The 23,751-nt window shown below is 30.4% G+C and overlaps 1 protein-coding gene across 1 annotated transcript; it reads right to left on the bottom strand.

Moving 5' to 3' along the window:
* Positions 1–261: 261 nt before the first annotated feature.
* On the bottom strand, positions 262–23,485 carry LOC145294020 (ER membrane protein complex subunit 3-like). The gene is made up of 8 exons (XM_080140983.1): positions 23,290–23,485; positions 23,086–23,143; positions 15,883–15,976; positions 12,965–13,069; positions 10,678–10,759; positions 8,616–8,695; positions 5,993–6,075; positions 262–1,072 (listed from the first exon to the last, which is right to left on the bottom strand). Exons 1-8 carry the CDS (start codon positions 23,436–23,438, stop codon positions 956–958), a joined length of 768 nt encoding a protein of 255 aa, XP_079997109.1. The 5' UTR covers positions 23,439–23,485; the 3' UTR covers positions 262–955.
* Between the last annotated feature and the right edge of the window lie 266 nt (positions 23,486–23,751).

Below are 23,751 nucleotides of genomic sequence, written 5' to 3'. Positions count from 1 at the left end.
TTGGAATAGATATCTATGAGAAAAATGTTATGGTCCTAATATTAAAAAAAAAATAAAAAGTGATAGGATTTACTTTGGAAAATCTTTACTACCAATACTAAATTTTGTGACAATATTTTTTATTCTTTCAGAATGGTAAAAGTCTACAAATGTGTCATAAATCTTTGATGAGAATTTTTTTTTTGTAGGAAAAAAAAAGTATTGATGACCCATGGTATTATACTCATCAACTTTAGTAGTTCTCTTATTTCTTGTTTTATATATATATATATATATATAACAAAGTTGTTGAAAGTTAATTTATAACTGTTTTTTTGTTTTTTTTTCAACTTTTTCAGGGATCTAAGAATATTTTGTTTTAATTATTGAGACCAAAATCAATGGAAACATCTAAAATTTGTTGTTTGTAATTTTTTTATTCATGCATTTTTTTTTTTACCTTTATAAGTCATCGGGATATCAAGGATATATTTTGGGCAGATTAATTTGAGAGGTTTCCTTTATACTTTGTCTCAAGAATTGTGAAAAATTGTCATATTCCTGGAAAAGTTGATGTAAAAATGCAATTGCTATGAAATGTCAATTTCTTGAAACAACATTTCTTTAAATGGATACTGGCTGCCCACATGAACAAACAACTTCTGCCAATATTTTTTTTCTGGTGACCTAATAATAAATACATACATTTATAAATATATATTTAAAAAATATATATATCAGAAAAAGCTTTTTTAATTAGAGTTTTTTTATATAAAAAGATGCCCCCCAACAATTCAAGTGTAAAGAGAAGATTTAATGTTAAGTATGGTCCTGGTGAAGTGCATAAGGTGTCAACTTAAACATACATTGCTTTTTTTTTCTTTTAATTAGAGAAAGAGAGATGGTATGTAGCACAAGAATTGCCATATTCACAGAATGGGCAACACCATTAAAAACTAATTTAAATTAACTGGTCTTATGCAAATTTATTCTTGATATAAATGGTTTCTGGGATGATTCCTCCAGTCAGTTCATCTTCAACTCCTTCGAGCATCCATTGATGATTACAGATTTCAAGAGCTTCCCACTCAGCCTGAAAATACAAATTCATATACATTACATGCATTAAAAAAAAAAAAAAAAAAAAAAAAAAAAAAAAAAAAAAAAAGCATTAATAATAAAAAATTTTTTTAAATATTAACATAGTTACAATAATAAACGACTTGGAATTTAGTTCAGTAAAACAAACAATAAGATTGACCTGTTTTTTTTTTTGTTTTTTTTTGTTTCGTTTTATTATTGCATTTTCACCCCAAACAAGGCACAGTGCCATTTTGATGCAGGGGGCTACTATCTAGGACATAATTGCAAGGACACAATGTAGGAAGTCGAGCAGCAAGATGTTTGTTTACATTACACTTGAACTTCTGCATGTCAGTACAGTGAAGAAGGGAAAAAGGGAATTCCAAAGTGTAGCAGTTCTGGAGAAGAAATTATTGAAGTAGAAGGTTTTCTGGCATCTGGGAATCTATAGGGGTGGGATTTTGCTGCTTGTCATGTTTGTCAGGGGTATTTATGTCAAGGGGATACAAGAGCTTGTAGTTCGTCAGAGGATCTGCCATTAAAATACTTGTAAAACAGGTAGAGGGATGCAACATTTTGTGAACTGGACAGAGGCTGAAGCCTGGTTGACAGTTCAGAACCTATGAGGTTGGTGACTCTCTTTTGAACCCTGTCCAGGAGTGAAAGACTAGTAGCAGATGCACCAGCCACAATGTAACAAAGTGCGTAACTAACAAGGAAATAGATTTTGGTGTATATGTGTAAACAAGAGTCAGTCAAGGAGTCAGTTTACCGAAGATCAGCTCGGTGATCGGTCGTCAATTTTATGTCCATGGGAGTCTATCAGGTGACATAGCAAAATGTAGAAACAAAGAGGAATGTTTGCAAATTCCAAGGGAAGTATGAAAATGAAGTTATGTAAAATATAACCATGCGTCAATGATGTTTCCTTTGGAGGAAGATATTTTCTATCAGCATCTTATCTTACAAACCCTTGAGTCAAAAAACACAGAGAAACAGAAACTATGAAATAAGGTATGTGCTTTCTCCGTGCACCTTGCAGGCAAAGATATGTTTGTGAACTATATGCATTTGAATGTACAAACACCCACACACATGCGTGAGACGAACAGAAGTATGTATTTTATACAAACATTTCAAAACACGCTTGATGTTACCAGTCATGCAACATTTACTGTTACATATTTTATATGCATGTTATTTACACAAGCACTGCATACATACATAAAACCAAGAGCCAGCAACCTACGACCCGCCAGCCGGTCAAAATGCCTTCAAGAGTTAGAATCCAAGTACTAATGACTATTTTTAACATGAGACCAGACTTTCAAATTGCACAAAGGGCCTGCTGTTACTGTCGACTAATCCACCCAACAATTTGAATATTATGACCATAAAAACACTCCATATTTGCATAAAAAAAAATAAAAAAAATAAAAACTGAGAACCAATTTGATCGACCGATTAGCGACAGATAATTAGGTGAGGACAACTTCAAAGGGACAATGTCATCTCTGTCAGCTTCTTATTTCATTCCTTCAATAGTGACCCCTCTCCATCATCTACCCTGTATAAGTTGCTGAAATCCTTCAATCGGCCATGTTTTTATCTTTTCAATAACAGTTTAAAACATACACGTCATAATTTAATCCATTTCACTTCGGGTGATTTTTTTCACTTTGACGTATTTTGATAGGTGTCTTTTGATTTTAGTATTTTATTTGTTTTTCTGATTACTCATAGTTTAGTTTCCTTATGGTTTTAAATATTTAGGTTGACTGGAGTCTGCATATGTAAGTTTCCTCAATTTTTCATTAATGACCTCCATCTAATCCGTGACCCATCATTACAAAATGATCCAGCCCGTGCACTAGACAATACTGCCATAACATACAGCTACGTCTCATACAGATATATATTATATACAACTGCAATATACATTACACAAATCATTGAACATTATTATATAGACAGCCACTATACAACATTTATGAAAATATTATATATACACACACACACACAGCTATACAACAATATAAAACTAGTGTACATTCTTCATCAAAAATGAGAAGGGAGAAATAGCTTAATTTTTGTCCAGAATTTCCTCTAATAAAAAAAAAAAATCTTTATCATGTGTGTAACCGTGAGACAGAAAAGATCATACATCAAAAATCATAACTTGATTGAGTAGGTTTATTTTTAAAGAAAATCAAATATAAGGTTAATCGAAAAACTCATCTTGCAATGCTATCTTTAAAACAATCTGAAAGAAGAAGGGGGATAACTCCAATTAATTTCAACTTGCAAGATTTTGAGAAATCGTTCTTAATATGGAGATGGGAGAGAGCATTGCAAAAACTCAAATTTGTTTAAAAATTATTTTCTTTATAAAAATAAAATTACTTGATCAACTTACATGACTTTTAGTGTACAATATGTTCTTTCCACCACATATGTTCATTATAAAGATTTTTCTTTATTTTTATTTCTATATGGGTGGGGAGGATTCTGGACAAATACCAAATGCTTTGCCAACGTTTGCACTTGCTATTTATCTAGACATTACTTAAATATTCATATCAAAATCATAGAATTACATTAGTAATTTAATTTGGTCCATGGTTTTCAGTTCTCAAATGCACGCAGAAATAGCTATCTGTTGCATTTTACTGCTATTATATACTTCAAGCGGTTTTAAAATGAAATACATAAAAATTATCAAATTTGTCTGTCCATCAATTTGTTACACTTATTTCAAATAGCGTTAGCATTGGTTTTGTCATACCAACATGAAACTAGCTTGCAGAGTTGAGAAAATAATTAAAATAAGGGAAAATGGTTTGTATTTCATGCAGTGACATTAGCAAATGAGGTTTTAGTCAGTTTGATGATTTCAAGGTGACACATCTATGTCATTAAAATTCAAATACTTCTCATTTGTATGAAACATAGATCATAGGTAACAAACATTCCCAAAATTTCATAACCTCCAATGTATTTTAAAGGATCATTATGAGACATTTGAAAATAGATGCCTGTGATGTTGTCTTTATTTCATTCTGAGCATAAATTGAGAAAATTTTTGTATATCACTGCAAGTGAGAGAAATTCAAGCTTCATGTTATTAAAAATACTGCATGGGTATTTGAAATATTCTAATTGTAAAACCTACATTTGAGTTTGTCAACCCAGTAGAGTGTGAAACCAGATATTTTTTTCAATAAGCTGATCCTCATTAGAGAAACATGTCTCCGGCAGAGCTGTGATATCAAATGTTCAGTCTTTGAAGTTAGGCGCCATTCTTTTTGCAGGTTGATTAGATACATTATGGCCCAACAAAGTTTTTATATTTTGACAGCAAACATTAAGCTTTATTTTATCTTGTGCAAATGTTTTAGTGCTTCTTTCATGTTTAATAGCCCTGCTGGAACAAAACCACTGTTAGACACAGGTTGTTAACCATCATAGGAATTAGGGTGAGCAGAATTGTCCTTAGAAAAAGCTGCTCAGTCAAAAAAATCATCCACAGGATTTTATCACCGTCACAATATGGCACAACAATGATGTTAGGATAAGATTCCTGCTTCCCATATGCAGATTTGTGGCTGTGACTTTCCAACTTGTTAAATCTGCATACGTCACCATTCGTTCGTAGCCATAGAAAATGACAAACAAGATGATCATCAAGAGACACCTGTACATCAAGGGATACAAATAACATAGGCTTATAAAACACCTACACCACTATGACTTAGCAGTCATATAGCAGGTAAGTAATAGCAAGATGGTCAGCAAGTAACCTTGTCTGCAAGTTTTAGTGTCATGGAGTTTTTACCTCTCTAGGCAACAAAAGAGGTCATCCACTTGTTGCAACAGTAAGTATTTCTATTAAAGGAACCATCTTACACATTTTTATTCCGCCCCACACACACCAGAGATTTGCTTCTCCTGTAGCAGTGGCTTTCACTAGTTTCCAGAAGCCCCTTCTACTTATATATAAAACATGCAGATTTTAAGTTGTATCATGAATTCAAACAACTCAATATGCTATTTACAGTAAATAATGAAAAACATTTTTCTTTATTCATCTTAACTTAGTTTTGCAAAGAAAATTCCTGTAACAGAATTTAAACTTGATAACCATAATTAAAATTCTGAACAATCACAGGATTTTGTTGTCAAAGAATTAAAAAATGTGCATAAGCTACTTTTGAACAAGTTATCTCATTTTTGTCATGCTTTTGTTTAAATATATGTAAATTACACCAGCCTGTACATTATTTCATTTTATTATCACTGCCAAGATTATGAAGTTAGAGTACTAGGTCAGACTGCTAGAATTCTAAATTATCCAACTGACTCCTTATTTTAAAATCTAATATTCAAACTTGATACTTTGGAAATTTAAAAAAAAAATCTTACTTTGACTAGTCTTACAAATCAAATTATTATTTGGATTATTCAGATGACTGTTCTCATCTTGAGGACCTGTAGCATAACAGATAAAGTACTAGGTAAAATTCAGTTGTAAGTGACACTCTCTGGAGGTTGAAGGTCTAATCTTTAGTGTGAGTGATACTCAATACAATTTCAAATTATTTGAGACTTCTACATGCTCATAGCTGACAGAACTAGAGAATGCTGCCCCCATGATTAAATAAAAGGTTTCATTTGAAATTCTGTTTAAATTCCAAATTTGAGAGAATTATTCCCTAGTTCAATAAGATATACCTTAAAGTCAAAGGTTACACTGACTGAAATATTGTTCAAATAACACTCAAGATGAGAGCAGTAGTCCGAATAATCCAAATAATTTGAGTCAAAATCTTTCCAAAATCAATGACACTGTAACTCTGGTAGCCACAATAAATAATTATACATTAAGATATGAGATTTTACACAATTTTGTAATTTGTTTTACAAAACATACCTTAAAAGCTTTCATGGGATCTGGAGGCGCCACCATAGCTGATCCAGACATTTGTTCTTGCATTACTTTTGTTTGATCAGCAGCTAATTAAATAAAAATATAAATATTTAAAAATAAATACAAAAAATATTTTAATTAAATTAAAATTCAGACATTTTCCAGAATGGCTAACAAAACAAAAACATAGAGGTGAAAAGAAAAAACAAAGAAAAAAAAAAAAAGTGGACAACAAATAAATGTTACCAAAAGGAAAACACATTCAATAAATGCCATTAATCATGCAAAAATTCAATGTTCTACCAGTATTTTGTTTGATTTTCGATTTTTAAACAATTATCGAAATTCATGTACAGCTTTAACGAGACCATTTTTTTTTTCATTCTAACTCAACAGGCTTTACTCTTTAAAAATAAAGTAAAAAACATTTTAAAATAAGTTTAAACACAAAACACTTATCCAGGTAAGTCGAAGAGTAACTTAATTATCCTTTGGTAACATTTATTTAATTGTATATTTATTTTTTTCATCCATCTTGTTTTGTTGGCTATTTTGGAAAATGCTCTAAAATTCTACACAAATGTAGGTCAGAAATTGCATAAATTACCAACACACTAAAGTCAATCGTAACATTAAGACGCATCACTATACGTTTTCCATATTAGACATTAAATTTTTCTACATAGGCTTAGTAGGGCCTTTAACACTCTTTGAACATCGTGTATATTTATTGATAGGATAGTGTGAGGCAATAGCCATATTTAACACTTCAGCAGAAATTTGTTGAAAGACTCTTAGAATTTCAACAGCATTTTCACATACCTATTATATAGTTTCAATCCTCACTTTTCAACAGTAAATATATCAGGTTGTAGACAAATACAAGTAGTTACACACCCACAATTGAATGGGTTTGTTTAAAGATTCCATCATCAGCTTAAATTTTCCTCTCAAATCACAAAACAAAAAAAAATCATTGGCCAAAATTACTAGAAAATTGGACAACCATTAGTGTTGACTCAAGTTGTACCATAACAGAATTAATATATAGAATAGGACAATTGGTAGAAAAAGCAAGTCATCAAAAATTGATTTTGGTACATAAAAATAGATCAGCTAATGGTGGCACATACAGAAGTAAAACCTAAAATTTCTTGCAACCATTTTTTTCTAAAACCCAAGACTGAACAGGTTAAAAAGAAATTTATGCTGGTAACAGTTATCTGCTAAGGACAACAAGTACAGTGACCAAAAACCTTTTATCTTCTATAAATAGAGATTTTGTCTGTTTGTCTCCACAATAGTCACAATTTTTTTTTTTTACTAAATGTAACAAATATGATGCAGAATTTGTCTTATTTTGAAATAAAGATCTTAACTACTTTTAGAAATGGTGAATAGTGCATTAATAATAAATAACAAATAAAGATTATGCCATGACCAGAAATTGAAACTTTGAGATCTTCAGTCTGTGGTTCTACCAATTGAATGATTTGGACCATGACAAAATGACTATAAATTCAGAAATAAAAATAAGAGAAAATACTCCAAGATAATCAAGGGAAGAAAGTAACAGGTATTAATCTTACGATTACATTAGATTCATCAAACAGTACAGATTTGTTAAAAGGGATCATTTTAAAGCAGCATCAATATAGCAAATGTCATTGGAGCAAATCTTTCCAGTTTTCTTATCAATGTTTACAGTTTTTTTGGGGAAAATCAGTTAAAGTTAAAAGAAAACTCGTTTTGATGATCTAGCGTATTTACTAAGCAACTTCCAATTTTGAAACTTGTCAGAAATAAACGGTGTTACTTAATCTGAACCCTGCTATATTATTTGCCTTTACTTAATCTATTACAATTTTTTCAGCAATATCATCTATTGGATTTGTATTTATTATATTTGAACAAATACACATTTTCTTTTCATTATGTTTTATTTAATTTATTATGTGAAAAATTCATATTTATTTTTTTTTTAACTATATTAAGTAAGCATTCATTCATTTTCATTTATTCAGTTTGTTTTAATTTACATTTTTTTTTTTTTTTTTAAATATTTTACTTTCAGTATTTTTGTAAAAGCTTTTTCTGCAAATAAACATTAACAAAAAAAAAATGTTTTGGGATATTCTTGTTTTGACTTGCATTTTTTCAAGACCATTAAATTAAGTAACGCTATTTACTTCTGATGAGTTTCAAAACTGGAAGTTGCTTAGATTGGTAAGTGTGCTAGATCGGCCGTGGCAAAGTGTAGGTATTTTCTTGCAGTTTAAAAATAAATAACTAAGCATTTTATTTATTGATAAAAAAAAATCTTGTAAATTTCTGTATAATGAGGACATATCTTTAGAAATGCTAGTCAAATAGTTTTATACCTAAACAATAAGGCAAGAAAAAGAAAAGTAAAAAGAATTTGAATTTAAAAAAAAAAAAAAAAAAAAAAAAAAAAAAAATGGAGAAAGAATGAAGTGCCATGTTTTTTTTACAAAGATTTTTTTTTAATTAAAAAATTATAAAAATATCCTCATTCTTCCCAAAATGAATATTAAATTTTTACATCTGGTCATGACTAAAGTAAAATTAATAAGCAAATAGTTTAGAAAAAAAAAAAAGATCTTACCATTATCTTGACCAAGGATTAAAGTGTACATACTTCTAAGTCCAAATACATTGAGGAAATACCAAGATATAGAGCTGACCCTGCAAACAAAATAATATTTAAACTTAGTTAAATTTTTAAGGAACAAACAAACAAAAAAAAGAAGCATGTACTTTATTTTCTTAAATTGTTGATTGAAGGTGTATTCATTTTATAATCATACAAATTACAAAAGAAAAACTCAAAAGAATAAAAAAAAATATTTTAAAAACTGATTTGTGTTATGGCAAATCAACCATCTATGGATTATTTAATATTGAATAAAATTGTCAAAGATAATTCTATAAGTAGGATAATTGGTGCCTATTCAGACTTGCACTTATAATGAAAATTTGGTAATTAAAAAAATGAAAATATCGAAAAAAGTTTAAATGGTAACGCATCCGTAACAGAATGAAGTTCTCCGAAAAAAAATTCACTTAATTTCATCAAGTAGGTTTTTTTTTACAGCGAAAAAACAATTTTTCATGATAGCGAGCAAAAGGTTTGATTTTTAGGAAGAAAAGCTAGCATTAAAGATGGGGAGGGAGTGTCGGCGCTTTAAATTGAGTTATCTCTCCCGTGGCGTTTCTAAAAATCCAAACAAAAATTTTTAAAATTCAAAGATGTCTACCTTCAATGTGCTGTCATAAAAACATGTTTTTCCACAATAAAAAAAAAAAAAAAAAAAAAAAAAACCTACTCAATCAAATTAAGTGAATTTTTTTTTTTTTTTTCGGAGATCTTCAGTTCAAAACGGATACTACAAGATAACCTTTTTTCAATATTTTTTATTTTTTAATGACTAAGTACCAAAAATTTTAAGTAAAGAAAATGAAGAAAAGTCTGCATTATATACGTATCCATCATAGAACGAACATGGCATATTCTAAAAATCACAATTTGATCAAGTAGTTTTTTTTTTATTATTATTCAAGAAAATCAAATTTCATGACATGCACGATGATAGAGAAACCATCTGCCATCTTTGTTGGATTTCAACAGCAGACATCTCATAATAGGGGACAACTCAATTCAGCTAATTCTTATAGTTTAATCTTTAAATAAATAGTTAATCAGTAAATAATATTAAATTTGATTTTCTCAAATTAAAAAAAATATATTTGATCAACTTTGGTGATTTTTGGAATATAACATCTTTATACTGTGACAAGTAGGTAGACCATAAAGACCTTTGTTTCTTTTTGTTTTCCTAAATAAGTGCAAGTCTAAATAAGCACAGGATAATTATTTATATTCTTAAAAGAAAATTCCAGTGACATTAGAAACATTAATCTTTGAAAACATTACTTCAGTCTAAGGTTCTACCAATTTTATTTTATTTTTATTTTATTTTATTTTTTTTTTTACTCACATTCACCTCTAACAAGGCATACTGCCATTTGGACGTAAGGGGCTACTATTTGGCGCCACTCAGACATAGGGGGCTACTATTTGCGACCCTGTCTAGAAAAGATTAAGATGTTGATTTACGTTACATTTAAACTTCTGCATATCAATACAGTGAGGGGAGCAGGTAGTAAGGAGGGAATTCCAAAGCCTAGCTGTTTATTTTTTAGAAAATTTTACAAAGAAAAAGAGGCATTACTGTTAGAAAAGCATTACCCTTTGGCATTGGTGTTCTGAACATCAACCATTGCTTTTAGTATTTATTTAGGAAGCAAGGTTTTAATTTTTTGAAAAAATCAGATTGAATAATACAGCTGTGGATGAACATACTAAGGCATAACATAACCAGGCAATTGAGCAGATCGGATCTTTCCAACTTTGCATTTAAACAAAGTAAGGGCCAATGTGGAACTATAGTACAGCTACTGTAATTCCATCCTAAAGCATCACAGGTTGCCATTCATGGCTTACAGGTGGCCTTTTTTTTTTTTAGGTTGAGATTGCAGTCAGCAAATTTGTGGCCCCATTGACAGAGTGGTAAAACTCTTGTAAAGCAAGCATGAAATAAAAATGATGCAAATGAGCAAGAGTAAATGAGTTGAATATTAATCAACAAGAAATTCGGATCACTTACCATGATGCATCTAAAGACAAAAGTTCGATGCCTCGTTGTAACATAGGTTTGAAGCGTAATGTCAACGGAAATGGAACTTTAGCTAAAAAAAAAAGTAAAATAAAAAATATACATATTGAATAAACACTAATAACTGGAAAGAATAGAAATAGTGCTGAATATACTTGTTGTGTGTATATTTATTTTTTTATTATTATTTATACAAATATTATTTGGTTACACATTTGCAGACATGTTTCAGTCAGAGTTAAAAATAGCAAACTCTTTCGGCTAAAAACCTCTCAATATGGTTGCAGGAAGCTGAATACAAGCAATATTTGTTTTTGCAACCAAACATGTGATCAACTCAAAGAAAAAACAAAATAAAAGTTCAAACTGCATCAAATATTCCTCATCTTTCTGGAAGCTCTAAATTTATATTTTTTTCTTTCATAAATTTAAAGGTTGTGAGAATGATGCCAATATGTAGACTGGTAGGTGACCTGGTGAATATCCAATTATCCTGTGTCCAAGCTTTATAGATGCCCTATAGAATTGCAAATACAATGCAGAACTCAATAAGTTTCTGTTCTAATAAAATAACTTTTAGACAAAAGTTAACTTTATTCATCAACAGTCTAACAATCTGATGCCCCCCACCTTTTAGGGCCTTAAAATATACATCAGTTTCTGATATCTTCAGTGAAGTCAAATTTCTTTCCCTCAAGCATTTTATTGAGTTCTACAAGCATTAAGTTGTCACTGAGGGAATAGAACAAACCAATAAGGCTATATAATATTTGCTATTGGTGATCCTTCTTTTCCAAAGGTAATCGATGAACAAAATACCTTGCACATACCAAAATATGGAAGCAAAAACTTGGCCTGCTAATGTTTGCATCTTTAATTGCTTTGGATAGTTTTCAACTACTTCTGTTCACTTAGTTGACTCTAGAGTGAAGTGATGGATCCAGGTTTCATCCATTGTCACATCCATAGATGCAAAATGTTCTTTTTGCTGTATAAAAACTGTTGCAAACAATGCTCTGAATCATCAAGGCATTGTTTTTGAATGACTAAGTAAATGTAGCACTCCCTTTGAAGACCATTTCTCATTGACAAATGTTCATGCAAAATGGTATATACACTGATTTCTGAGGTCGTCAATTCATCAGCTATCTAATGCAACTTCAATTTACAATCTTGAAAGAACTTGATTTTTTTTTTAATATTTTCCAATACATTTGCAAAATTGAGCAATCTCAGTGCTCAGCATCATTTGTGTCTGTATAGCCATGTTTAAAGTCAGCATAACACCTTTTAACCATTGCTTTTGATGATGCAAAATCTGTATAACACTTATCAGGAATTGTGTGGCATGAATGTATTATATTTTCTCCATCAGAAGGCAATGCTTATCAACACACAAAATTACAATTTTCTATTTCTTTTTATATTTGCATCCTCCACTGACCAAGGACAGAAAATGATGATGCACAAAATCAGAAAAGATACTACACTCTGCCTCTAACCAATGAAGAGTCAACCAAGTAAGGAAAGAAACCTGCCAGAACTGATAAACCAATAAATCTTCTACAATTTCACATTTATGACTTGTTGGAAATTCAGGCAAGATCAAATTCTTACCCCCTTCCCTCAGCATACAAATATCACCTGCTTGAAAACAATATAAAGAAATGATGAAATTATTCTTTTATTAAAATTAGTGATGAGATGATTCCAATATTTTTCAATTCCAATACAATTACCAATTCTGTATTAAATTACTGATTCCAATTCTTTATAAATTTCTTAATATTTAATAAAGTTGTTATCCCTCACCCCACCCCCCAATTACCGTAAAAATGTTAAATGTGCAGATATTTTCTCAAACGAATAAACACTTATGGAGGTAAAATATAGTTTTACTGATTGTTTAAAATCAATAAATATTTTATTATTACTACCAGCAGTGGAAGATTTTGTTTTAAACATAATCAAATAAAAAAGACAATTAAAAGAATCGTTTTTGGCATGAGAAAATAAGCACAATTTTTTCCCATTCTGATACATTCAAAAGTTCTGATTTTTCTGATTCATCATCTCAACACTAGTTAAAATGTCACTTCCAATTATTATGTAAATGACAAATTACGATGACCATGAAAAAAATGTGCAAAAATAAAGAGATTGAAAATTATGCAAACATCCATTAAAGCAGACTGATAATTGATAAAACTCATTTCCTCATTTGGTTATTGAGTATTGCATGTTATTGAGTATTGCATGTCAACTAAAGTATACTTACTGGTGAGAAATCCTGAGAAAGCCCAATTAATCCATCCACCAATTATTATCATAGGCAAAACATTGGTGACATTTCCCTTTAACATGTCTGTCATCATAGTAGGATCTGGAAAAAGAAATCAAAAGAGACCATTATAAAATTCACACAACAGAGTAAACACGTTATAAGATTTGTAAAATTAAAGTAGTATGAGAATCCGGATTAAAAAAAAAAATTGTTTAAATTGATAAATTTTAAAAATTACAAATATTGCTACGCGTGATTTCTTATATCTACTTATACATAAAAGGCACTTTGTGTGTCAGTTCATTCTGTTTGGCTCCAAAACGATTGTTTTTTAAATTTTACACAAATGTGTCTAGGAGTGTTCATAGATAGGTTTTGTATGTGAATGCCCAAAGTACCAAAGTCGATAATCGGAAAAAATTGATTAAAGAAAGGACAGTCTGATTTTGATTAAATTTAACACGAATCCAGCCTAACATCACAAGTGCATTTTAGAAACTTTATCATCACATAAGCAAGGACGCAACATATAAAATCACCAGTAGGTTCTTTAATAAGACAGAAGTTCATTGAAAATGGATGTTTCTGTTTAAAGTACAACTAAACCCTAATACTTAACTTTTGAATGTTAAACTTTAATTCAAGCCATGATATAAAATCGACTGTAGGTTCTCTTTAATGCAATGTATTGTGGACTAAGTTACTGCAGGGAGACATGTAAAGCTTCCTCTCAGTGTACCAAAGAGGGTCTCCATCTAGAGCTGGCAATCAATTGATTCAATTGAAAAATGGTCAATATTTTGATTAGAATAAAAATATTGGAAGTGTAGAATATTCATTGATCCAAATTCAATCCAGGGCAACTTAAGGTCTTCCTGTTAGTATATAAATGATGGGACGATTCCAAAACTTTTTCCCAGATTTCAATAATATTACTAATTCGGTTCTAAATTCTTGATTTTGATACAACTACCAATTCAGATTCTTTTAAAATTCCAAACATTTCATTAGATTTGATGCTTTTTAAGAATGTTCAAATAACGACTTAACTGATTTTTTTCTTTCAAGTGACTTTAATTGTAAAAGTAAGTATACTGGAGCAACCAAAGAAATTGCCATCATTTTTGATGGAGTGTTCCCCAGTAAGTTTGTGCAAGTTTGTGTTAGTGTGTCCGATAAAAAAAAAATATGGAAAATAAAATATAAGTTAAAACATAAAAAAATAATAATACCCATGAAAGAAAGATATTTCAAAGGTATCAGTCATTATTTTATATAATCACTGTGTATTCTATTAGTTCATCATGAATAATCGCACTCTTGTTAGCAGATTAAATTGTTTTGGTTTTGTTCTTAGCAGATCAAATTGTTTTCATTTTAATTTCTCCTAATCGAAAATGAGAAGTCAGAGTCAGCAATTTTTTGAAGGATTCGTTTTTTTTTTTTAAACTCCAGAGTCAAGATTCGGATTATTTATCAGCAAACTCTAAATCTCTATTGATTTTATTTTTGTAAAAATGATTAAAAAATTCTATTTAAATTCATTATCTTTTATTTTTTGTTATTTCTTTCACTATAACAATTCTAATTTTTATTCCACCATAGGACTTTGTGAGAGTTATTGTTTACTTTTAATATATATTTATTAATATTTTTTTTTTTAACCAAAATTTTAATATACTAAAATTCCGGTAATGTTCATCTATATATATAAAATCAAAGTCAAAAATAATTGACTCAATTATTTAAGCTTCATGATTATCAGTTTTCATAATCGAGCATGCATATAATATTTTCGCAAAAATCAAGACAACAGAATATAAAATGAGAACATCATATGGTGTACTTTCTTATGCATTGTAATTGTTTCATAATTATTTGGACAATTTTTAATATTATATCATTTAAAAATATTCCAAAATAGCTACTCTTCAGAACGCAAAATACATATATTTATACATATATGAATACATTCATAATCTCTATTTTAAGAGATGAAGCAGTTGGACCTACCTCCACAACACTCATATATATATATATATATATATATATATATATATATATATATATATGCACACATATATACTAGCTGACTTTGCTCATCATTGCTTCAAAGTTCACTACTTGAACCCAAAATGCTGAATATTAAACATTCATATTACACAACCAAGTAAGCAGAATTTCATGAATTCAATTTCTTCTAAAGACTCTTAAACCTAAGCCCCAAATTTTAGACATTTTACTTGAATCAAAATCATGACCACAATTGGAACAAGAATTTTGTAACTTTTTTTTATAATAGAAAATCAGTTAAATTCATGCTTCACACTTCCATCATTTCTGCGATTCTGTAAAGATGACGGTGTTGAGGGGAAATTAGTCCAATTGAAGGTTTATTCTGACCGGCTTTTTGGAAATAAGATTTTTCAATATCTACACTGTACTGAAAGCAAAATTGTACTTGGAGTTATCAGTTTTCTCTATTGTATGCATGTTTAAAACCATCCAGCCTAATATGGTATATGCCACAAAGATTACATAAGTGAAAGCTTCCAATTAATGCATTTTATTTAGTGTTTTCAAAAAATATTATGTTCAATTGAAAGTTTTGGCTTTTAAATACTTAGCAAATCCTTATACATAAAAAGATGTAAAGTTTGGAAGCGATTTACATCAAATAATTTTATAAATAGAAATTAAAACATTACATTAAAAGAAATTAGTTTTATATAACAATTTGATTCAATTAATAATTTAATGACCAAATGATTTCACAATACTGTATTTAATTTCAGGATCCTATAAAAAAAAAAATAGAATTTGATTTCAAACAAAAAAAAAAAGAAAAAAAAAAGACTCCCGGGCAACACCAGTTGGTGCAATTCATTTCAAAATTTTAAACAAATACTCACCAGTCATTGGGTTTTTCACAGCTGCTTCTCTTTTTTGAGTTTTAAAAAATCCCCTATCTTCATCGTTAAAGAAACTTTTGCGCATATTAAATGCCTACAATGGAAGATATGAGAGAATATATAGGAAAAGTCAGGAGTAAAGTTTTTTTTTTAATGTACGGTGATAAAAAATGTTTAAAGTACTAGGACCAACAAATGTTTTACATTATACAAAAATTGCATGAAAACCATCATAAACCATCCTCATATGGAATCAAATTTTGTTCATCATTTTCAATACTCTTAAAATATTCATCATTCAATTGACAATATGTCCATCTCATTAACCTGTCCTCAAGTGGCTTTTGGCCTTGACAAGCAGCGATTCATTAATAAAGAGATAAAAATCAGTAGCTTGCAAAACTAGTAAGCTTTTCTTGTTTAATAAGCTAAAAATAAATTTAAAAAATAAAAAACATGTAATGTCACAAATACTACTCATCTCATACGATATAATTGAAGACAAAATGAAAAATGTTTAAAAAAAAAAAAAAAAAAAAAAAATTGCAGCTATTTATTTACCCTTACTTGTTTCCTTACATATTAAAATCATTCACTGCATAGTTTAATAAAAACGTTACTTTGGGTCAAACTTAAATAAGTCAGTTTATGAGAGGGCTTTTGATATTTTTTTTTTCACCTTAACGATTAATTGCATATAACAATACGTTTAAATCAGAGTCAAATAAGCCTTTCAAATAAAATCAAACTCAAGTAAGATTAAAAGCAAAAATAATCCAAGAATTTTTGTAAGGATTTTAAAATACATATATATGTCATACATAAGCAGATTATACATTCATAATCTTCACAATCTATAAATATGTATTTTTAAAAAGCAAATGATTTATATACATAGTGTAATCTTTGAAATTAAATGAACATATCATTCTGAGTTTTGGAATATATATTCTGAGCAACATGGTAACATTTTTTTAAGAATTTTTTTTTTAATTCAATTTATAACATGCTTAATGCTGCAATATTTTAAGTTATAAATTTATTATATTTTTTACTAGAATATCTTGTCCTTTTCTTTTCCAGTTTTAACAACTAGTCCTTTACTTTTCTATGTTTAAGCTTAACCATATTTTTCATGCTCGCATTTTTCTATTGTAATTGTAGATTAATCCTTCCATTAACCCCCTTCCCCCATTTGACCACCTCTCCAAAATGTGATTTTACCTTTGTAGGAAATTACATGTGAATACCTTGAAAAACTTTAATGAAAGATAAAGTATTATTTTAGAATTTAATGTAAAATGATTCCCCATTTTGAGTCATTCTAGCGTTTTAGGGCAGTTAACTATTTTTTTTTTTCTATAGGAGGTAAATCCTGTGCACCTTTTTTTCTAAAGACGATTATGCATGGTTTTAAGAGGGTCTTTGTGCCACTGATTTTGGGTTAATGATAGCGCTAAGGAAAATTATGTGTGAACATCCTGAAGACTTGCTAGAAATAAAACAAACAATTTTAGAATTTAGAGTGGGGATTGGTTTCACATAAATTTAATGTAAAATAATTCACCATTTCAAGACTATTCTAGCGGTTTAGGACAGTTGCCCAATTCATTTTTTTATGGAAGATAAATTATGCACTTTTCTTTAAGGAAGGATCTTTTTTTTTCTTTTTAGACACTTATATGTAGCTTACCGAGAAATTTTGTTTGGAGAGGAGCTTGCCACTCTGACTTAGCATTATTGTTAAAGCTAACGAAGGTTTTAGGAGGAGGCTTGCCACTCGTACCTAGGGTTAGAGGAGTTTATTTATTTACTTCTTTTTTAAAGAGGTCGCTTGACACCCATATTTACGATTAGTGAGTCATAATTATTGGCTTTTGAAAATGTTATAACTTAAGATTTTGAACATCAAATTACTTTTAAATATTTGGTACTAGTGCACTTATTGATCCGTGCTGAAATAAAAACGTTATTATTTAAAAAGCCATTCTTAACATGGGGAGGGTGTTTTGTAACTATTCTATACCTTAACCTTACAATTGAATAAAAAAAACATATCATAAAACTTTAATTAAACTTGGAAATACAATTTAAAAATAGCGCGGATCAGTAAGTGCACTAGCACCAAATATTTAAACTTACATAAATGAAAGGTTTGAAACTTTAGAAGAATTAGGACAAGCAGATAAAATAAATTTTATTTAAAACAAGTAACGTCACTACCAGAAAACGTGATGTTTGGAAAAGTATAAAGTATTTTTTGCTCACCTATTTAAATATCAAAAAATGATTTTTGCTAAAGCAGAAAAATTGTTCAAATTTTGGATGCATTATCTTCAATTACATTTCTTGTCCGAGTGACACATTATTTTGTTAAACTTTCCAGTTTAAGACGTTTTTTTATTTCTCAACTTCATTAGAAACTGAGCAGCCCCTACAAATATTAAATACCGATTTTGCATTTTTTTTTTTTTTAATAATTGGGTAGATTAGTGTCGATTTGAGGTATTTTTATGACAGTACCCAGCGTAGAGTAAATGTAAAGACGGCTTTCAGAATAAACACTCCCAACCTCGAAAGCCCTTCTTAACATAGGGAGGTTGGGGGTATTTATACTACACTGGATTATCTCATTAAAAAAAAACAAAAAACATTTTGTTAAAAAAAATTGTACAAAAGACAAATAAAAAAAATATTGGGGGTGGGGAGGTACCATTTGCACACAGGGAACCAAATAAATCATTTCACATTTTCAGTTGTTCAAAACAAAACACTGTTTAATTCACTGTTAAAAACTAATGCAATGGATAAAAGTGCATGCAAGGTACATGTTTACAAAGCTTATTTTCTTATCTTTTCAACCATATATTTTTTTAAATTTGACCGGAAATAACGCCAGACTGGTTGGGATTGGTTTAATATATTCTGATAACCAAATAGCTCTAATTAAGCTAATTATGTTCTGATAACAAAATAACTAACTAAACATGTAAGAACATTTTCTTGTATTCATATTTTCATTTTCTTTTTAAATTCATTCTGGAATAAAAAGTTAACAACAAAAAAAAGTCTGTTTACAGCCCTGCTATCCCTGATAGTATTACCGCTGCTAGATAGTTTTTTAAAATAGAACGATTTTTTCCGGGTATCATGATTTTAAATTGCTAGCTGCCACAAGAGAAAACATACAATTATACTGTTAATGGATAAAAACAGTAAAAAGATTGATTTATTTAACAGTGGGTGTCTGAAGAAATGTTTTTTTTCAAAATTTTCAATACTTGTCAAGTCTTTTTTTTTTCTAACACTACAAAAAAACGAGTAGTCAAAAGTATTTCAGACACCCTAAACTATTAAAAGTGACATCTATTCTGATTAGTTTCCAAATTTCATGACAAAATTCTTAATACAAACGCAGTACAAGCATTTACAAATCAGGGAGGTTATTAAAAAAAAAAAACTTACCAAAAAGGCCGTTTTATGATGTTAACATTTTTATCATTTTATTTGCTTAAAACTCTTAAAATATATAACCTGACTAGCGTGGGTGTCGTGTTCATTCACTTAAGGGAAAAAAAATGGCGACATCACTTTTGTATTTGACGATCACGTGTGAATAACGCAAACTCTATGCAAATTAGATTATGCAAGATGCAAAAAATAAGTGGAAAAAGGACGAGTTGAAAGACGGCTTGTTATGTGAAAGGACGTGTATATTATCAGGATTATTGAAGCTGATTCAAAAGATTGTAGGCAGGACAGGACACAACTTTAAAACTCCATTGAAATCAATTTTCAAACTAGAAGTGTTATTTTCCCTTCTTTTATGCAACAAGAACGACCCTTTCTTGACCAGGTTGTGACTTGCGATGAAAAGTGGGTTCTTTACAACAACCGGCAATGCTAGGCTCAGTGGTTAGACACCAAAGAAGCTCCATGACACTTCCTGAAGCTAGAGTTACACCAAAAGAAGGTCATGCTGACTGTTTGGTGGTCTGCGACCAGTTTCATCCATTACAGTTTTTTGAATGCAGGCGAAACCATTACGGCAAAGAAGTACTGTCAACAAATAGATGAAATCCATTGGAAACTTCAACAACACCCAGCATTAGTCAACAGAAAAGGCCCAATTTTCTGCTGACAATGCCCAACTGCACATTGCTAACCCGACCCTGCAGAAGTTGAACGAATTAGGCTACAAAACTATGCCTCATCCGCCATACTTTTCAGACCTCTCACCTATCGATTAATACTTTTTTTCAAGCATCTCAACAACTTTCTGCGTGAAAAATGCTTCAAAAACCTAAGCAGTATCAAAAACGCCTTAAGCGACTTTGTCACCAAAACACAAGATTCTTACATTACTCGCATAATAATTACACTTGTTTTGCATTGGCAAAAGTGTGTTGATTCTGATGGTGTTTATTTCAATCAATAAATTTTTATTTGAGCCGAGATATGTTCATTTTGTAGCAACTACTACATATGGCCAGAACAAATCTTTAGCAGGAAGATTTTAGTTGTAATCATCGTTTTCAATGCCCACGAGTACCAGAACGCGTAAGCACACAACATTGCAATTTGACCACCCGCCACACACATGGAACAAAGGATCAATGTTACGTTTTTGTGCATAGTGGTGGTACAGTAAACAGGCTGTAACGTTCAAGAACATCATTATATAAGGATTTGCCAGGAACATCAAATCAGTTTATTCCAGTTTTTCTCTCATCTCCCAAGACTAGATGTCAATGAAACTCTGCCACTGGGAGGCGTTAAAATCCCCATATTGAATTTGTGCATGATGCACATGAACCTTAATTCTCATCATGGAAAATTACCACATTGAATGAGAATTAATTCTTTTAAACAATGTTATTTCGAACTACTGTTTCTTATATGATGAACACCCACGCATTTCGCTTACATGCTTTAATGACTTTTTCTCTCAGAAAAACACCACATTAATTTCAAGCCATGTGTGACGTGACACTGTTCATAAAAATCAGTAATTTCAAACTCCATGCTATTCTCAGGAAATCCTCATTTAGCTAATCCTGTATAATGAACACTCATTACAGAAAAACACTTAGGTTGGGATGATTTGAACTAATATTCCTAACACGTAAATAAATGTTATTTCATATTAATACAGTGATTTTGAGTTCTTTGTCAAGTGTCGTTATTTTCCGGAGATATTTCTATATTTTTATTTTATGTATGTAAGGATGTGATCTAGTGACACCTTTCTTTTAATCAGCGATCTCATTAAATTTACCTTTAATGGTTCTGTGGATACTCTACTACTTGTAATTTCAAGAAATTCCTGCTCCTGCGACCTCGATCCTAAAAATTGATAGATCCCGGTTATGAATTGGTGAGCACCAACTCCCACCCTTACAAATTAGTGACTCTCAGCCAGAGTACCTATAATTGGTAACCCACCTATCGCGTGAGTTACTATAATCTGAATGTAAAAGTTAAAAACCACAAGAACTTTCTTGTCAACCTGATAATACTGAGTGTTTAAGTTAAAACAAAAACAAAGTTGGCGGTATGAGGTTCTCACCTTTGAGTCCCGAGAATCGATCAAAACTAAAAAAACAAACAAAATAATACCGATAGAAATCCACCCGATATGTGTCCTGATGATTACTTATTTGGTGGATTACTATCAGCATTTTTATTTGTTTTCGAGTTTTGAGCGATTCTCCAGATTCAAAAGGCTAAAACCTTGTGTCACTATTTTTGCTTTCATTTTAGTGCTTAAATGCACTGAATGCTACTCGCGTTTCAAACTTAATAAACGCTTTAAAATAAGTTAAAACACTAAACACTCATCCAGGTACGTAGAAGAGTAACTTATCTTGCCTTTGGTAACATTTATTTGCTGCATATTCGTTTTTAACCACTTTTTCGGCTTGTTGTCTATAGCAAAACATGTCTAAAGAATGGCATTAGGTAAAAGTGCGCTTTAAGAAGTTGGGTGTTGTCGAACGTATTTTGTTTTTGGATTACTTAATTGGGGGGGGGGGCGTTTCGTAACTATTCTGTACTTTCACCTAACAATTTAATCCCAAATTCTTAAAGGGAAGTTTTCCGATGGTCAACAACCAGCGCACTTTCACCCAATTTAATAAACAAAGGGGTATTTTTTTCGACCTGCCCCGGCCCAGCGCCAGCGTAGCATAAACACCCTCAACCAACCCATGTTATGAACGGCTTTCGAAATACCCCCTATATTATGAACGGCTTTCGAGGGGGGGGGTAATGTGGGTTTGTATTACTGTACACATAGATTACAAAAAGTTGTCAAAAAAACAAATATATAACAAATAAATGTTATCAAAGGCAAGATAAGTTACTTTTCTGCCAAACTGGATATATTTTTTGTGTTTTTATTCAATGTAACATGTTTATTCAGCTCGAAAAACAGTGTTTACCGACGTATTCGAAAATTCATGATGGCGTCTCACGTCTTCGTCTCACACCCTCTTTAACACCGTAAGTTTGGAAAAAGGTGTTATAAATAAGAAACTATACAAAATACTATTAAAACCCGCCGAATATATGTCAACCTATGTCACGATAACATATATTGAGCGAGTTTTTAACAGTATTTTATCCGTTTTTTTATTTATAACATCTTTTCCCAAACTTACCGTGTTAAAGCGAGAATCAGACGCCATCTTGAATGTTCCAATACATCGGTAAACACTGTATGGTTTTCGAGCTGAATAAACATGTTAAATTGAATAAAAACACGAAAAATATATCCAGTTTGGTAGAAAAGTAACTTATCTTGCCTTTGATAACATTTATTTGTTATATATTTGTTTTTTGACAACTTTTTCGAATCTATGTGTACAGTAATACAAACCCAAAAGATAAATAGCATGGTTCGTATTCTGCATAAATACCAATTATTTTTAGTGTGCAATTATATCGATTGAAACCGATAACGTAAAACGCTGTTTATGACCGTTGTGTACAACAGAAACAATCCACTGATGGTGGCCCACTTTCACCAATTCGGAATAATAGTGTGTGAACAAGAAAATTCAATAGCCATAGATTGTTTACGTGAGTGAAAGAAAACAAACAAGTTTTAATATATATATAATTTCTCACAAATAAACATGACATTTTTTTAGATACCTTATTTTTCTTTAACATCGAAATTTTAAGAAAACACAAACTTACATGTTTAGGTATATATTTGCCATTTTCTCGGAGTATCCTACTTCTAATTAATGCGTGACTGAAAAAAAGAAAAAATTGTTTTTGTTTAATTGGTTTTAATAAAAGGAAAAAGAAACTCTTAAAAATTTTATTCCGAAAATAGGGGAATAAAAGGGCATGCTGTAGATTTACGAAAAAAAAAAAAAAAGGGATAGCAGTTCTCACCTATCAGCCACTTGCTGTAACTCTGATTTTTTCTCTGATGAAAGGAGAATGGTGACATAATGTCTAATAATTCCTACAAGAAAAGTAATAACTACAATGGGTAAAAAAACCCAGACTCGGATATTGGAGTCAAGCAGAAGCTCCGCCATGCTATTAGGTATTCATTCAACCGGAAGTTAATGTATTTCTTGCAGCGCCGCGGAGGACTATATCCGGGATATGAAGGGGAGATAAAGCTGATCTCCTCTATTCAACTTCATCACAGTTTAATCATATTCCATTAACAATTAAAGACTAATATAAAAAATATCTTGATCACAAACAACAATAATATTTTACACCGCCATTCATTTACATTTAGTTTTGTTGTTGTTGTTGTTGTTGTTCATAAAAGACGTCATTGTAAAGTAACCTTTAAAAAGTGGGAAAACCTTTCCATTAAAGAAAGATGCAGAAACAGTA

This window comes from Euprymna scolopes, chromosome 15, assembly GCF_053919585.1.
Source record: "Euprymna scolopes isolate OS-2025 chromosome 15, ASM5391958v1, whole genome shotgun sequence".
NCBI classification, from domain to species: Eukaryota; Metazoa; Mollusca; class Cephalopoda; order Sepiida; family Sepiolidae; genus Euprymna; species Euprymna scolopes.
The sequence above is the reverse complement of the archived record's forward strand: the minus strand, read 5'-3'. Positions and strand labels throughout refer to the sequence as shown.

Bases quoted from the DNA above. Each gene is read 5' to 3' on its own strand.
- LOC145294020 (XM_080140983.1), bottom strand. From the start codon at position 23,438: ATGGCGGAGCTTCTGCTTGACTCCAATATCCGAGTCTGGGTTTTTTTA. The intron at 23,144-23,289 runs GTGAGAACTGCT...TCTTTTTTTCAG, and splicing joins TTACAGCAAGTGGCTGATAG to TCACGCATTAATTAGAAGTA. The intron at 13,070-15,882 runs GTGAGTATTTGT...TTCTTTTTCCAG, and splicing joins TGTGAAAAACCCAATGACTG to ATCCTACTATGATGACAGAC.